Source organism: Verticillium dahliae, genomic scaffold (genome assembly GCF_000150675.1).
Source record: "Verticillium dahliae VdLs.17 supercont1.13 genomic scaffold, whole genome shotgun sequence".
NCBI classification, from domain to species: domain Eukaryota; kingdom Fungi; phylum Ascomycota; class Sordariomycetes; order Glomerellales; family Plectosphaerellaceae; genus Verticillium; species Verticillium dahliae.
The window spans coordinates 37142-53775 of record NW_009276944.1 but is presented as its reverse complement, the minus strand read 5'-3'; the positions used below and the strand labels follow the sequence as shown (position 1 = coordinate 53775).

Below are 16634 nucleotides of genomic sequence, written 5' to 3'. Positions count from 1 at the left end.
CGTGTCAAGCAGGTCCCCTAACCTGTATTCCCTCCCCGTTGACATTGAGATCAACTGGATCATCCAACGTCCCGTTCCTGACCCCAGACCCATCACTTGGAAACGTCAACCCGGCAACGGCAGCCAGTCTCGCGTCCAAGTTTCGCAGCTGCCAAATCCACCAGACGCGATCGATCATGGCATGGTGCAGGTAAAACGACGGGTCCCCTGGCGAGATGTAAAAGTCCTGTAACGTCATCAGCCCCGCCTTTGGAAGACAGCTTGCGCAGGGAACTCACTCCGCCTGGATCACCGCCGACCATGAAGTGGCCCCCTCCGTGCACGCCAATATTCAGGCTGTTGAAGTCGCCCTGCATCACAGTTTGGAACGAGGAGATGTCTGTCTCCTTCGTGATGAGGTCGTACGTGTACTCCTCGTTGGAGAAGTTGGCTGCGACCCGGTTGATGTCGCGTCGGATGCAGCGCGGGTTGTAGCCCAAGCCGTCGGGGCGAGGGTTTGCGGGGATGTCGAGGAGGAAAGGGACCATTGGCCCGAGATTTACCTTGAAGCTGACCTGGAGGTTAGCCACATAACTTGCGGAGACTGTCAAATACGTCAGGCAGGAGGGACGACTGACTCCTTGAAGGGGCCTTCCATGATGCAACCGCCGCCGTCACCAGGCGGTATGTTGTATGCCGCCCATGGATAGCCTGCATGCGGAACCTTCGATCCGTCGCTGGACATGCTGGCGTCGCTGCCGTCGAAAAGGGGGGAGTCGTGGGGGTTGGAGGCGTAGTACGGCCAATGCTCGTACTGGCGGGAATGAGCAATCATGGAGCGTGTGGGAAAGGGGGAAGAAGTAAGACTGTACCGGTTGATAGCCACGATATCCGCACTCTTCTCGCAACGCTTTTTCATAAGCCCAAACGAAGTACCGATGCCACGAGAGAAAGTTTGCCTGGACAATGTCAGAATGGTCCCAATCGGAGTCACTTGTTGCGTCTTGCCGTTCCGTGGATTGACATTGTCTGCTGGACATGCGTCACGACAAAGTCATCGAAGCGACTTCGAGCCCCGGGGGCTTCGCTCCTTGGGTACTTCGAGGGTCTGCTGTGCAAGCACTTGACGGCCTTGATGTACAACCGCCTTTCGCCACGAGTGAGAGATGACCTTCAGAGTAGTGTGAGCTTTGTCTGAGACAACGTGCGACGAGTTCACCGTACCACTCCTTACGCTTGATGGCTTTCTCAATAGTGCAACCGGACTCGGGAGGATTCGCGGCGATGTATGCCTTCAACTTTTTCATGCCGGAATCCTGCAGTCTATCCACACTGTCCCGTGGATATAGTCCCGCGGATGCTTGGGCTGCCAGCAAGGCGGTCACCATGAGTTGCACGACAATGGACAGCAACATTATGAAGACCTGTGGCTCTGAGGAACGACACCTAAATGGATGGAGAATGAGTATTGCGCAGATTGGTATCGAGGGACACTGGTTTTATACTAAGGGGTATCGTCGATATCGGCGGCGACACTTCCATCTGTACCATCAAAGTCGACACAGTAGCCCTCATCCGCATAAATATGCATGGAGATATTACATTGATATGGCATGCCATGTTGCACCGCATCTTGCCACCTTTAGCCGCGACACTTCATTAGGACGACCGCGGTTCCTATAGGCTAGGCACAGAGATAAGGTGATGACTTTAGAAAGGCTGCACTCCCTGGCGCCTGCGATCCTTGTAGCGGATGAGCCGCTGTTCGCAGTTGCAGTGAAGCAAATGAGTTTAGAAGGCCTGGCAACAAATGAAAGGGCGAATCTTTCTCATGAGTATGCAGCGTAGTCGGTCTTCCACTTAGCCTAATATCTGGAGGATGGCGCGCGCAGGTGGCGGAGCTCCGCCGATATCGCCTTGCTCATGACCAGCTGCATGATCATGTGAAATGCACAGCGGTCATTGGACTGCCACTTAACGGCTCCAACAGACCTCTTCCGCATAGACATGCTGGTAGACTGTTCGCGTTGGCCTTTTCACACACGTGACTGTACGTGACTGTCTGCGGGTTGGTTCGACTACACCAAAGCTAGCGATGAGTAATTAAATATGTTTGAAGATCGTTTGAAACTTCTAGAGCGTCCCGGTGCGTTGCGTACAGTAAGATGAACACCGGAGCATCACGTTATATGATGCCAGTGAACTACAATGGTACAACCAGCCCATCGACTCAAGGAATTAGACCCTCCCGATGGCTGGCAGCCGTCGCTCACTGTATCACGAAAGACATGCCATAAGTTGAGATAAGTCCGTTGGTGAGAAATGGGCAAGAGAGGTCCGAGCAGAACGCGGCACGGGCCTCACGTGCGCCTCTCGGCCGATACGCAGAGGCGTCGCGGCAACACCAGTAACCGCCTGTCATTCCCCTCGCAGGCCGAAGAGGTGTCGAGCTTGAAGAAGCTCTTCGTCATTGGCAGCAAGCTCGTCCAGAAGAATGTCCCATGTCAGACAGGAACGCATGCATGGGAGCTTGTGTGGATCGACCCGAGAACCGAGCAGGCGACCTAGTAACCAGACTGTCGGGAACGTGCACATCGTGGGCATCGTGCGGCATGCGCCGTAGAGCGGGGGTTTCGAGTGTTGCGTTTAAGCTTCATGTTACTAGAGGCTAGGAGTGCCTGATCTCGCGGACGTCTTGTCGTTCGTTCAGTAGTATCGCAAAGGCAGTAGCACCGATGACAGCATCATGGACAGGATGGTGCGCTTCACGAGACGAAAGCAATGAGCAGCGAGATACGCAGAGCCTAGAATTCGAGTCAGCCAAGTCCGTCATCCGAGCTCATGTGCCATCCGGTTATCAAAGAAAGAAGGTGTTTCGCCATCGAGACGAAGCCTGTGATCCGAAGGCTCTAGGTCTGGAGGTCGGACCTATCTTCCGTTGCGGATGAGCACAATATGGCGTCCCGGCCTAATCTTCGATTCGAAACGAACCCAGAAGCCACCAATCCACAGCACGCAAATGAACGTGCGCCGAGTCGTGGAAATGGACGTCAAAGAGCGCTCTTGATCGCAGCTTGTCAGGGCTTCACAGTAGAAGTCTAATTACTGAGGGGCATGTCGTTGTCGAGAGGAACGAAGGGTCGTGACCCCACATTGGGGATAGCGCTGCGGGAGTTTGAGCAAGATTCCAGCGCCAATGACGCTAACGGCGCCAGGGTCTCTGCCGCCCCTGGCCCGGGCGTTCCTGCTTGGAGCGATGGCATTGGCGCCGCGTCCAGTTGGATGCATGTTTAGCGGGTCGTCGTACGGGGCCACAGGAGGCTCCTGCTCCTCAACATCGACTGCTCTGTTCCGTTTGGGGAGCTTCGATCACCACACCAGCTCACTGCAGTGCAGAAAGTCAGTCCGGTCGGTCTACCAAGGATCTCGACGTCGCGCCAAGGGCCCATCGGTGCTCCAGGGATACAAGCTAGGTCTCCTCCTGCGTGGGTAAACTTGCTCACCTGGCGTTCTTGGGCACCTCTTGCCATTGGACGAGGGCATGGCTCTGGGGGGGAAAGACCAACCACCAACCTCGTGGCCCCTGCCCGACGGCGTGGTGCGAGCCACGATATGCGCGGGGGATCGCCTCAAATGGCAGGAACCGGAGGTCGAGCGAGGCAAGAGCACGCAAGGCTAGACACGCCTACTGCGGGGGTGAGGCCTGCCCGTTATTCTGCTCGACTGATGCCATGCACAGTCAGGGCTGGTAAGCAAACGATGTGATACCGCTTGCGGGGTGAGGGAGCGAGAGGGTGAGACCTCCAAATCACTCGGCCTATTTATATAAGGTATGAGGGATGCCCACGTCGAGAGAACCTTGATAGCTGGACTTTTGCGCCTCCTCACCTCACCTCCATCCATCTTCTCTCCGCTGTGATCACCACACACGCCTTTCCCCATTGACTCTCCGCCTCATCCTCGTCAGAGCACCCCGATTCCACAATGGTCGCCAAGTCGTTCCTCACCCTCGCCACCGCCGGCCTCGCCGCCGCCCACTACAGCGTCCTCTACCCCGACTGGCGTGCCGACACGCTCGAGGACACCGAGGAGACTGGGTACAGCCAGTGGACGTGGCCTTGTACGTTTCTCTCGCGGCGCCGTTAGACACGCTCGCAGATGACTGACACTTTTGACTCTTCCAGGCGGCGGTGTCGAGTACGGCAGCGGCAACAGGACCGACTGGCCCCTGGCCAACGGCTCGATCGCCTTCCAGCTCGGCCACGCCTTCAACTACGCCTTCATCAACGTCGGCCTCGAGGACCCCACGACCGGCAACATCACCTCGTTCAACATTTCCCTGACGCCCCAGCTCACCAACACGTCCGGCCACGGCACCCTCTGCCTCGACGGCCTCACGCTGCCCACGGACCTCAACATTGAGGACGGCACCAACGCCTCGATCCAGACCATCATGGTCGGCCCATCGGGCCAGGCCCAGTACAACTGCGCCGACATTCGCCTGACCTCCCAGGCCGCCGGCCCCGCCGAGGGCCAGTGCGTCACCGAGGACGCCGAGGCCGTCGTCATCAAGGGCGAGGGCAGCGGCTCGTCTGACGACCACGACGACCACGATGGCGGCGACGACGACAGCGCCAGCGAGACGTCCTCTGCTGCTGGCGCCGCCGCCACTACGGCCGCGCCCAGCTCTGCAGCCCTCAACTCGGCGTACATGTCCACCGTCGTCGGTCTCGGGATGGCTGTCGTCTTTGGCCTGACCCTGTAAGCGGTCTTCGATCGGTCCAAGGTGCGACAGCACCATAACGGAATGGACAGGCAGGGGCTCCGCGAGCGCCATGATGGACGGAAAGAGTTTGAAAAACGTAGTAATGCATGGCGAAGATGAGGCGAGGAAGACTTGTACATGATCAAAGAAATAACGCGTGGTGATACCAGCCCGCCCCCTAGGCTGGGCGATGCATTTGCAGCATGAAAAAGAACTGAAATCTTGATGCCATCAAACCACACCTTTTTCATATGAGCGACCATGTTTATTTCCCATGTCCTCCACCACCGCCCCCAATCGCACCGCGCGCTACGACGGTATATATATCCATGCCACTGTATCATTCAATCACCCCATGCATCCATGCATGACCGTTCGCGCTCCTCCATCAAATGCCACCCGCTCATCCGTCATAGGAATCTGGTATCTAAAAGCACGTCGCAAGCAACTCTACCAAGAATGCATGCGCTATCAGTAAAAAAAAAAGGCAAGGTAAAGGCGAAATGAGAAGAGCCAGTGCCTTAAAGCCAAGAAAAAGAAGAAGAAGAATCAGGGGAGGGGATATGCCCAAACAGAAAATGCCGAAACAATGCTACATACATCAATATCATCAAACCAACCCATCGCTTCGTCATCGTTAGCCCAAGTACTACTGCCACCACCAAACATCGCATCATGCCCGCGCCACGACAGCCTGCGGCTGCTGCGGCTGCGGCTGTTCCCTCTCGACAAACAATTCTCTCATGATACGCGCCGTTGTGATGCGCTGGTTGAGATTAGGGACGAGCATCTCTCTGACGATCCGCTCAAGTCTGTCGCGTGGGTTCAGCCGGTCGGCGGCCTCGCGCACCTCGCCGAGCCACGTCTTCATCTGCTCGACGGCGCCCTGGGCGCCGCGCGCGCGGCCCGCGGGCCGGTTGAGGTCGGCGATGACCCAGTATAGCCTCTTGGGGTGCGCCTGGCGTCCGCGTCCGTCGGGGAAAGGCATGCGGCGGAGAACGTAGAGCATTGTGACGCCGAGAGCCCAGACGTCCGAGGCGGGACCGCGCTGCCGGGCCCCGATGAACTCCGGGGGTACGTAGAATGGTGTGCCGCCGTTTGTCGCGGGCCCGCCGGCCATTGTTGAGAGGCCAAAGTCGCAAAGGACGGCACCGCGGGCTGGAGAGTACAGAATGTTCGCGGGCTTGATATCATTGTGGACGAGACGACGGCTGTGGAGGTAATGCAGAGCAGAGGCGACATCGCGCAGAATGCGTGTGGCATCGGTGCGGTCGCCGATGAAGTTGTCGCTGCGTGGACAACGCCATACGCCGCGGGCGGACAGGTCGCGCGCATCGACGTGTTCCATGTAGAGAGAAAGGAAACGGGCGTCGCCGCCATAGAGGCGGACGATGGAGTCGTGGCGCAAGTCGTCTTGTGATTGGTATTCACGGAGCCACATGTCGGCTTGGCGGATGACGTTGCGCTCAGCCTCTTGTGGCTTCTGCTGGAGCGCAGCGGCGGAGCTATTCGGAAGCGTCTTGAGGACTTTGACGGTGACGATGCCATCGGGAACGTTGGAATGGGTGGCAGTGTACACAGAGGAGAGGGACGTTGATGCGATCTGGCCGTGCTTGGTAACCGTATACGCGTCGATTTCGCAGCTTCCAGGGATCTCAACCATTTCGTCGTTGCCCACATCTAGGAGCGCATGGCCATTGGTGGACACGACCTCCTTGCCCTTGTTCGCAGAGGGTAACGGGAAGACGAGTGGCTCGGCGGCGGGACGGAGGAACATGATGACACCGTCATTCTTGTTCGGTGCTGCGTCGTCGGACAACTTCGCCTTTTTATCATCTCTACCGTCGGCAGCCTCATTAGCAGTGTCCTCCAACGACCTCTTTCCGGACGAGTTGAGAAAGCTCATGGACATGGCCTCCGGAAGTTGCTGTTGCTGCTTCAGCATGGCGGGCACCTTTTCCAGCACCCTGAAATCGAGCACGGAGATATTGTCGACAATGATGCGCCATGTGCCTGGCGAAAGGGCCTTGGACATGTAGGGTTTGACCTCGAAACAAGGACCCGGACTACTAGCCGGGTCGTCGGAGAGTCTTGTCAGGGATATTGGGACCTCGGATCGATTGAGGAGAATCTGGTTATCGCTTGCTGGGTCGTAGTATAGCTCGCACCACACACCCGAGCGCTGCACCTCATCTTCACCCAGATGCTCGGAGGGGATGCGCACGGAGAACTTGATATCTCTCGCTGTCTGAGTCACGGCCAAGACCTTGTGATGGGGCTCGTCCTCAGACGCAACCTCTGCGCGCAGGGCCAGCCACTGGCAGCTGCCGTTGCCGGGACTCACGGATCGACTCCTGGTGAGAGGGCGCACAAGGATGCGGATGCCCTGCTTGTGATGGTGCTCCTCGACCATCAGCTTGTTCAGCGGGACGGTATCGTACATGACATCGTAGTCGGGTTCCTCGACTCGAATGCTCTTCATGCGCGAATCAATCTCGGACTGGGAGAAGGGTTCTGTTCGCTCTTCCGACTCCTCCGAGACGGGGAACCGGTGGTCAGCCATGGCGGGCAATGTGTCCAAAGCCGCCGAGGCCGAGGCAGGCGGCTAGCCACCCGGCCGCTGGGAAGCGAACGAACGTAACTGAGTATGAGTCGACGTTGTGATGGATGTGAGGGCAGCGTGAATGGGGACGATGAGGGGCCAGGATGGAGGAGGATGGCGATGGGGGTCGTGCTCCGAGACCAAGCTTTGAGGTGCTGCCTAGCGACGGGAAGCGCAGAAGCGCAAGGCTGCTCCCGCGCACAAAGCAGTGGCGAAGGTGGGTAAAGGAAGGGAGAAGATTTGGTAAGGTATGGGGCTAGATGGTGTCCTGAGACTAGGTTCGGCAAGGCTGCCTAGTTAGAATGACCGTGTGTTTCGCTGACAGTCACCGTAGGAGGGGCCGTACCAGCAGCAACAAATACGAGCGGGCGTGAACGGTCAGGGTTGGTTGGGCGGAGAGAGGGAGAGAGCTTGTGTGAATGAAGAACGGGTTCAGGCAGACGCGGGGTCAACGGCGACAGTGGATTCGGGGAGTCATGAGAATTGGGGGGGAACAACCCGGGGATGACTGTGACTGCAATGACAAGGTACAAATGCAGGAACCGATGCTTTATGAATAGGATCAGAACATGGACTTGTGTCGAGGAGAGAGATGTGCCAGGGACTGACTGAAGGGAAGAGAAGGTGAGAGAAGCAGAAACAGGCCGTCAGATGGCCAGGACTTGGGACGACAATGAAGGGCCTGCTGATGGGGAATCCAGCCTCACGGGGATAGAGTCATCGAGGCCGCCGGTCGTCGCCTGAGGTAGGTGAGTTGCCTAGCCCTGGCTCACAGGACTGGGGCTTCTTAGGTGAGGGCAAAAGTGAGAGCAGCTGGGCGGTTATTTGTGTGGCCGATGCATTCGCCCAGTAATAAGAGGTTCACTTTCTGCAGACAGGCAGACGTCGTCCCAAAGGGCTGACCGAGAATAGGTAGGTCAGGGCAAGTCGCCTGAAGAAGAAGAAGAAGAAGAAGAACGTGTGAAGAAACCCTTCTGTGTCTTCTTTGTGGCGAGGGGCCTCCTGGTTGAGAGGAACTGTGGGAGGCCTGGCTTCTGTCTATTGTTCTGGGGGGGGCCTGAGCTGGGCTTTTTAGTGCACCAAGCGCTGAACTTCAGGGTGCTGTCGTGGCAGTGATGTGCCTCAGCCCCCTCAGCAAGTCCTCACTATGTAGCGTCTAGGGCTAGAAATCCGGTGGAGGTACTTTGCGCGACATGTTGTTCCTCTTGAAAGGTTTGTGGTTGCAGCAGTAGTGCCCGCCCCTCCGCTCGTTTAGGAGGCGAGACGCAAGGCAAGGCACCTTGCCCCACGAAGGGTGCCCGCAGCGTGCAGTCAGTCAAGTGTTCTGAGGAGCTTCGACGGGGTTCCTCGGTCAGCCGAAGAAGGGGGCTTCGTCATTGCTGTAGACAATTGGGGGCCATGAGGTTTGGGGGCCAAAAGCCAAGGTCAGTCGGTCGTCAGTCGACGGTCCCATGGCTCGGGGATGAGTGATCTTTCTGGCGTCGCGAAACGTTTCAATCAGTGCAGGGGAAATGTATGATTTCAGTGAGGGACGTTGGGCGACACAAGGGAAAGACACTGAGCCCTCCCTCGTGACACGAGAGTCAGCTTGTTGCTGTTGCTGGCTGTCGCGCTGCCTGCCTGTCCTGTGTCTCGACCTTCATGGGACCTCAGGTAGAAAGACAGCAGCAGCCCCTATCGGAGTTGTCGGAGAGGAGCCCGACCAGGCTGCTTATCATGTTGCCAGGCTGCCAGGGAAGTCGGGCACGAGGGCAGACAGCAACCATCACCATGGCGGGCGCCGGGTGCGAGAGGGAAGACGTGCTGGCCATACCGATGGCTGCACTGTGCCAGTTGGTGGTGTGGCATTGGAAGTTGTTGCAATGGAGAGTTGGGGGCCGTATTACAGTGTAGCGCGGCAAGTGCGAAGGGGGCGGTGGACAGGATGAGGTGGCTGCTCGTGCAAAGGAAGGCAAAATGCAAGATGACCCCTGAACAGTCCATATGATTGGTGTAGGGCTGGCGTGTGAGTGGGTGTGAAGCACTGGCGATCCGATAATTGGTTCCTGCCAGGCACTCCACTGCAGTAGCGCAGGTTTTCCTGCATTGGCCATTCCGAGCTCGGAGGACTTGGGAGCGACTCCAGCAGCCCCAGAATTTAGGAGGGCTCTTAACAGAGGTCAGCGAAGCGTACAGGTAAAGGCGATAGTGCGAGCCCAACTCTGAAGTGACTCAGGAGTCCTGCTGCGCCCCCCAAACCAGAGGTGCATCAGGTGCATGCAGGTGGTCCACACCCCCCTTTTTCATTGGCAGATGTCCCGCTGATGTCAAATACACTAGCACCGATCTGGTCTTGCACTAGCCAGATTTGGATCGGGCTCGCATCCGGCTTTCTCCAGTGGCCCCCATCAGCCCCATGAGCCTGTCTCGCTCATCGTTACACTTTTCGCACTCATTGTCGGGCCCAGCACGACCCCCCCCCCGATCACCCTCGTTGCCTTTTCCCAACTCCTCCCTCGTCCCACCCCTGGAAACTGTCCGCTGTCATCACCACAAGCCCATCAACAAACACGCAACGCTCGAACACTACTGCTCCAGAATACCGACACGATGGCTCCAACAAGTTCTAGTATGGTCTAAATGGCTTCTCCCAGGACAGGCCTCACTAGCACACAATTACTACCATTACTCTGAACCCACACACAAAGCCCGTCCACCCCCTGGGCGGCACCCATCACAACAATCACACGCAATGGACGACCCAGGCTACGCCTGGCCCGCCTGGAAGTTTGGCATGAAGAGGGCTGACCTCTTCACCAAGCTGCATGACCAATACAACACTTTTCCTTCTTCCATTCAAGACCCTGAAGCCTTCCACCACGATGTTTTCGAGATCTCCAGCGACTCCCGCACCGAGGACGAGTTCCATCGCCGCATGGCCGAGCGACGCGTTCAACGTCTTCGTGAGCTCGACGACTCGCTCGAGCTGGCCGGTGTAGAGATCATCGCCAACCCGAAGCTCATTGGGACGGAGCAGTGGTCTTTCGCCGTCCAGCTCTTTCGGACGCGTTCGCTCGACTCGCTTGTACGATACTTTTCCAGTTACCTTCCCGAGGGCTATCTCGACCGACACGTCTTTCACGACACCGCGTCTACCGCCTCCTCTTTTGACCAGTACAGCGTGGCAAGCACCAACCCAAGTAGTCTCGACGATGATGCCGAGAGCGGTCCTTACTTCTTTCCTGACGATGACGAGAAGCGTTTCATGACCCGCGAACCTTTCTGTATCAACACCATGGCCGCAGACGCCGATCTTCCTCCTTCTCCTCGATCCATGACCACCCAAGATGACTCGTCCCCCTCATCTCCTACTGATCTGCACGATCATGACTTTACCCTGGCTCGTCTGACGCCTGCTCGGTCGCTGTCCTTTTCGGGTTCCGAATCGGACGCGTTTCGCCGTCACCTTGACGACGATCACGAAGACGAAGAGACGTCGCAGTCGGACGATCCCGACTCGCTCGCGACGTCGATTTCGGATCTCGTCGAGAGCCACCACGCCGACGAGCTTTACGAAGAAGAGGACTTTGAAGCCCAGTGCCCTACTGATATCTTCGACACCATCGTCGAGTCGATCGAGATGGAAACACCTACCCCCAAGCAAGAACCCCCCACCACCTCATCTTACCTCGACCTCAAACAGATACCCACCCTCCGTCACATTCCTTCCACCACCTATCATACTCGCCGGGAGAACTCACCAAGCCCGCGCACCTATCGCAGCAGCAGCCCATACAGAGGCAGCAAAACACTTCGTCGTACGCCCGACGAGGCGTCCAGCCGCATATCGAAACCCCTCCCGGACACGTCACGGACAAGAGCCAAGGGGCGGAGACGTGGATTGGACTAGCACGAGGAGAGGCGGGCAGAGAAGGGAGGGCCCGCAAACTTATACCCCCGTTCCCAGCTGTACATACCTGTACTCTACGAGCCTCATGATTTGACTTTTCTTGACACCTGCTGCTACTTGACTATCTCTATGTGTTGGTGATTTGCGCTGTCTTGGTTTAACATGTTTTATGCCAGCTTCGTGACAGACGGACTGGTTCAAGTCGTGATCTCGTTCCGCTAACCAGTGACCAGGCCCCCAAGTCAGCCGCTGGCTGTATAGCCTTGTTTCGTCTCCCACTTGCGGACGATACGCTCTTTGCAGGGTATATCTATTTCGATTCACCTCCGTTTTGTCGATGTCCCCCATCCCAATCGTGATACCCATGTCTTTTAACCCGGTGGGGCTCGCGTCTTTTGTGGTCTGGCCGGCGCGCCTGCGTGATGCGCCCGGGTGATGTCGCGCGAGGTATCGCGGGTGATGTGGTCAGGTGCATATTGGTGGAGAGGCGAGGGCGAGTGACTTGCAGGTTCGCCCGCGCTGCCCGTGTTGCGATTCTTCGGCTGTCGTCCGTAATGAGGAGGGACGTATCAAGTTTATTCTGCACGGCGTTTATGCGTTTGTCTTGTGCTTCGTTGCTCGAACGGTTTGGTGAGTGCTGCATTTCCTGGCTTGCGGTCGCGTAGTCTCGTGTCGAGAGTATTTGCAGCTTTGTACTGGTACAGCGAGACGTGGGATAGATGCTATGAGAGCATTTTCTAATAATGAATACCGTGGATGTGACGCAAGATGGTTGTTGGCATGCTTGATGAAATTCGCTGATTGTCAGGTCGTCTTGAGATTCTGGTGCGGCGATCCGGCCTTGTGCGAAACGTGGGCAACATCACGGTCGGTGCTGGTGGGCAACTTGGGCAACATTCCGCCCAGTGCTTATGAGGATAATGTCGTGGGCATCGAAATCATCGCTGCAGGAAACTAGTCGCGTTACACAGCAGATTATTGTGCCTACTTTTTCGGCCACCTCGGAAGGAGCATTTCAGGCCGTCCTGTGAGATGGTAGATTTCAAATCTTCGTCTGCTGTCAATTCATCGACGAGGCAGCTACACTATTATCTTGGGCACACTCTTATCTCTCCGACAACGTAAAGGGATACTGAGAGAGAGAGAAAAAGGCATGATACTCATGGGTGAGAACAGGCTCGCAGATGATCGCTTGGCCATTAGACAAATTTTTAAAAAAACATTGACGTTCATGGACATGGTCACAACTCTCTCAGTCAACAAAAGTCAAAAGATGATGCATCAGGTCCAACCAGGAATCGAACCTGGGCTGGCGGAATCAGAATCCGCAGTCATAACCATTAGACCATTAGACCAGTGGGACCTTGTTGGCTGAGAGTCCGTGACGGAGAATTGACTCATGTCACAAACAAATGGGAGCTCAAGTCAATTCCGACCTCATTCCCAACAGACGAGACGCTTCCACAATACCACTGTACGCGCGAAAGACATATGAAAACCAGCAAACCAAACTTCGGATATTCGTCATGTAGATACAAACTGTAGCGTGCACCAGACGATGGTCTCACGTCACTGTCACTGCCACACCAACCTTGCAGCCTCATAGTCCGCAAGAAACTCTAACACAATAATTCCGTACACAATCACCAAGACCAAGATTGAAGGCAGCGGCCTCTTACGGCATGTCACAAACAGTGCATCCAGCAAAGAAATGCGGTATACCCTCCGTGTCTTATCTCTCGTCCTGAGGTCCACCTTGAACACGCTGAGGACACCGAGTCATGGCCCCTTGTCAGTACCTCGTATTCGACATCGTCCCACCGGCTTCGGATCGCCCGTCCCGACCTGCAGCCAGAAGTAGATCTGATCACATCAATCACGCTCCCCCAGGATCAAGCGGGCTATTACTCGCCTGCGATCCAGTCGGACTATTTCTCCACTTTGAGCCGCAAGACGACAACTGCCACCTCTGATGTCGTTGGTTTTGATGAGGGTAACCAGAAACATGATGATAGCTGAAATCCTTGCGATGGTAAAGTTACCCCAGTTTTACATTTCAGGAGGTCGGGACTCGGGCAGCTCGGAACAGGTAGCAAACGCTGCCAAGATCGCGATATAACAAACGATGGAGGAGCATCGTCAATGCCATACCTGAAAGCGAGCTACTCGACGAGCTTTCATCCACAATACCAGATGATGGGGCCGGAGAAGGAAGGCTAAACCCGCGTAGCGTTTGTCAATTCCATCAAGTCAAAGACACATTCAGGAGACAAGGCAGCGATGATTCCAAACCAACAAATATCAATTTCGCGGCAAACTAGTCGATCTACCACCCAAACTCTGTGCGACGAACATTGCATCTCTCAAGCACGCAGTTGATGAATGGCTGAGGAGAACAAAGGAACGCCAGTCTGTCTAGAAACAACCACCCGTTCCTCATTCTCCAGCCACGCCGGATCCTTCCTCTCTAGGCAACACTGTTACGTATCACCATTCTTCTCGCCATCACCCGAGGGCTTTTCAATGTCCCTTGGGCGAAGAGGCCTGCTTTCTGACTCAGCTTGTCAGAATGTGTTAGCCACTTAAGCGACGCCGTTGTAGGCGAGGCGGTTGGGGGAGCCACGAAGGTTGCCAGTGACACGGCCAGTGGTGGCAAGGGCGATGAGGCGGGCCTTGGCGGCGGCAGGGCTGGCGAGACCCTCGAGGCGCTGGAGGTAGACGACGAGACCAGCAACGTGAGGAGAGGCCATGGAGGTACCGGAGATGGAGCGGGTAGCGGTGTTGCTGCCAATCCAGGCGGACAGAACGTTGGAGCCAGGGGCGAAGATGGTGACGCCAGCACCCCAGTTGGAGTAGGAGGCAATGGCCCAGGCAGAGTCGACGGCACCGACGGCAATGGCGCTGGCAGCGGAAGCGGGAGAGACGTTGGCAACGTTCTGGTTCTCGTTACCGGCAGCGATGACGCTGACGACGCCCTGGGCCGAGGCAGCGTTGACGGCGTTGTTGAAAGCGGACGAGAAGCCACCGCCGAGGGACAGGTTCACGACGGAAGTGGTGGTGCGTGCCTTGGTGCGGATGTCGTTGGCAGCCCAGTTGAAGCCAGAGAGAATGACGGAGGTCGAGGCGGTGTTTCCGACGAAGACCTTGACGGAGATGATGTTGGTGCGCTTGGCCACACCGTAGGTGGAACCACCGATGGTACCGGCGACGTGAGTGCCGTGACCACTGGTGTCAGTGTGAGCACCACCAGCAGGGTTGGAGCCGAGAGTGGCACGGCCACCGAACTGCGAGTGCCCAACCTGGACACCACTGTCAACAACGTAGGCGTAAGTTCCCTGGCCGGCGCTGTCATCGTAGCGGTAGGTGGTTGAGGCACCGGTGCGCGAGGAGAGCGAGCCAAGGCCGTAGGGGGCACCGGACTGGCTGGTGACAGCGAAGAGGGTCCAGATCTGGTCCTTCTCGACAGCGGCAACCTAAGAAAAAGTACTGTTAGGAAAGTTGTCTTTAAATGTGAGAACGCCACGGTATGATCCGACTCACCTCGGGGCTGGCCTTGATGGCCTCGAGAGTCTCCTCGTCGAACTTGCCAGAGTAACCGTGGTAAGCGCCAATGTCGTAGTGCTTCTTGACGCCAGGGAAGTCGCGCTTGTTCAGGGCGCGGGCCTGGACCTCGTTGAGCCAGTCAAGGTGAGACTCGACATCACGAGCCTCAAGGTCGTCCTTGAGGGTGATGATGTAGCTGTCCTTGGCGGATGCGCCGACGACTCCGAAGCTCTCGGCATCGCGCTCCTCGCTCTGGACGGGGGCGGCAAGACCGACGGGCAGGAGAGCCGCGACGAGGACGCTCAGGCGCTGGAAGTTGTTGACCATTTTGATGACAGTGAGACGATGAGAAGATACCGGTAGATGATGTTGCTGATGCTGAGATGAGGCTGGGTGAAGAGAGGAGGCATTATCATCGAGGATGAAGGCCACCTCTTATATAGCTGACCAGGACAGCGAATTTGTCGAGCTCCTTGCAGTGCATCATGATTCTCAACTACTATGCCGTAGAGCCAAAACAGCAACGGCACTGAGTCGGGCATGGCGTCAATAGCGCGGTCGCCTCACGACATGATGCCGAGCGGTTGCACGATGCCATGCCAGGATCGTGTCTCAGGCTCAAGCCATAGGCGAGAGGGTCCAAAAGCCTGGAGCCGGGCTGCCATGAGCTTCCTCTTCCAGACAGCCATACCATGACGCGAGTGGCACGCAGATGTCGTCGATAACACGATGCGCAAAGGGGAAGGAGACGAAGCACATGGGTATTCCGTGACCAAGGCGTCTAGCACGTCGAGGATGCGGAGGGGCCCCATCAAAGAGGAAGTTGGCGACGTCCAGAGGCGGGGAAGGAGACGAGTAGCGCGACGAGGCCGACTTGCAGATGCCGGGGCAAGTCGACAACGTACAGCACGTAGCTACTTGGCAATGCAACGAGGCTATCAGGTGCGCGTGCCAGTAATAGAGCTGGCGCTAAGCTGAGGGACTGCAGATCTCTTGGCCATCCATTTGCCAGTCCTGCCTGCTCGCAATGAGCTGTCACACAGGTTCTCCATTCCTCAAGGCCCTTCAACCATGTGCAGTTGCACAACGTTCGATTGGGTAGGGTCTGTGGCGGGGCGGCGCTGCGGGTACTTGAACTGAACGAAGTGGTGATACCGGCAGTTGAGGCCGACTCGTCGGGCATGAGCAATAGGAAACCGGCCAAAGTTTGATGGTGCAGGATCTCTGATGCTCTTTCGCCTCAGCTAATCGAACAAGAGATGGCAATTGAGTTGCGTAGACAAAGCGGCAGGCTCATAACATGTCGAGCTGTACAACCTTCGGGCATCACAGCCTTCCCAGACTGTACTTCCAAGACATGAAACCCGGTGCCGTGAGCAGGGACATGCCTTGCCATGCCACTCCCCAGGGGGATCCTGAGGAGGCAACCAGGGCGAACCACGGGAAGAAGGAGGCGGGCGATCAGGAGATCCGGACTATTCAGACGGCAAGATCCCTACTGCGTAGAATATAGAATAGGTGTGCTGAAAAGGCCTGGCCCGGCCCATGATCTACATTAGTCCAACCAAGAACCAAGGTTGACTTGGCCCTCTGTAGGTACCCTGCTGGCCATGGTGTGCTGAGGTCGACACTCCTCCAGAGGCTGGCCCTACCAGATGGATGCGTGGTAGGGTAGCCAGGCTTTCCTTTCTTGACAGAAGCGTGTTTCAGCCAGCGAATGGTTGATACTGGGGAACGCTCAAGGACGGTGTTCGATGCAGGCTGGGATTGGACATGTGAATGGCCTTCCTCTTTGGGCAGTCAATCCGCTCTACGTGACCATAACGATCAGCGTCTGGCTCTCGAAAGCAACGGGC

At 56.7% G+C, this 16634-nt stretch overlaps 5 protein-coding genes and 1 non-coding gene across 6 annotated transcripts; 2 read left to right on the top strand and 4 right to left on the bottom strand.

Moving 5' to 3' along the window:
* Positions 1-4: 4 nt before the first annotated feature.
* On the bottom strand, positions 5-1367 carry VDAG_05971 (uncharacterized protein; the record flags this gene model as incomplete). The annotated part of the gene is made up of 5 exons (XM_009658985.1): positions 5-226; positions 279-549; positions 618-938; positions 974-1150; positions 1204-1367. 5 exons carry the CDS (start codon positions 1365-1367, stop codon positions 5-7), a joined length of 1155 nt encoding a protein of 384 aa, XP_009657280.1.
* Positions 1368-3963: 2596 nt separating this feature from the next.
* On the top strand, positions 3964-4744 carry VDAG_05970 (uncharacterized protein; the record flags this gene model as incomplete). The annotated part of the gene is made up of 2 exons (XM_009658984.1): positions 3964-4099; positions 4164-4744. 2 exons carry the CDS (start codon positions 3964-3966, stop codon positions 4742-4744), a joined length of 717 nt encoding a protein of 238 aa, XP_009657279.1.
* Positions 4745-5417: 673 nt separating this feature from the next.
* Positions 5418-7307, bottom strand: VDAG_05969 (mitogen-activated protein kinase kinase; the record flags this gene model as incomplete). The annotated part of the gene is made up of 1 exon (XM_009658983.1): positions 5418-7307. The coding sequence occupies one exon, from the start codon at positions 7305-7307 to the stop codon at positions 5418-5420; it is 1890 nt and encodes a 629-aa protein (XP_009657278.1).
* A 2770-nt stretch (positions 7308-10077) lies between these two features.
* Positions 10078-11235, top strand: VDAG_05968 (uncharacterized protein; the record flags this gene model as incomplete). The annotated part of the gene is made up of 1 exon (XM_009658982.1): positions 10078-11235. The coding sequence occupies one exon, from the start codon at positions 10078-10080 to the stop codon at positions 11233-11235; it is 1158 nt and encodes a 385-aa protein (XP_009657277.1).
* Positions 11236-12518: 1283 nt separating this feature from the next.
* VDAG_20168 lies at positions 12519-12590 on the bottom strand. The gene has a single exon. It is a non-coding gene; the product is annotated as a tRNA-Gln (tRNA).
* Positions 12591-13817: 1227 nt separating this feature from the next.
* Positions 13818-15105, bottom strand: VDAG_05967 (alkaline proteinase; the record flags this gene model as incomplete). The annotated part of the gene is made up of 2 exons (XM_009658981.1): positions 13818-14708; positions 14776-15105. 2 exons carry the CDS (start codon positions 15103-15105, stop codon positions 13818-13820), a joined length of 1221 nt encoding a protein of 406 aa, XP_009657276.1.
* Positions 15106-16634: the final 1529 nt, after the last annotated feature.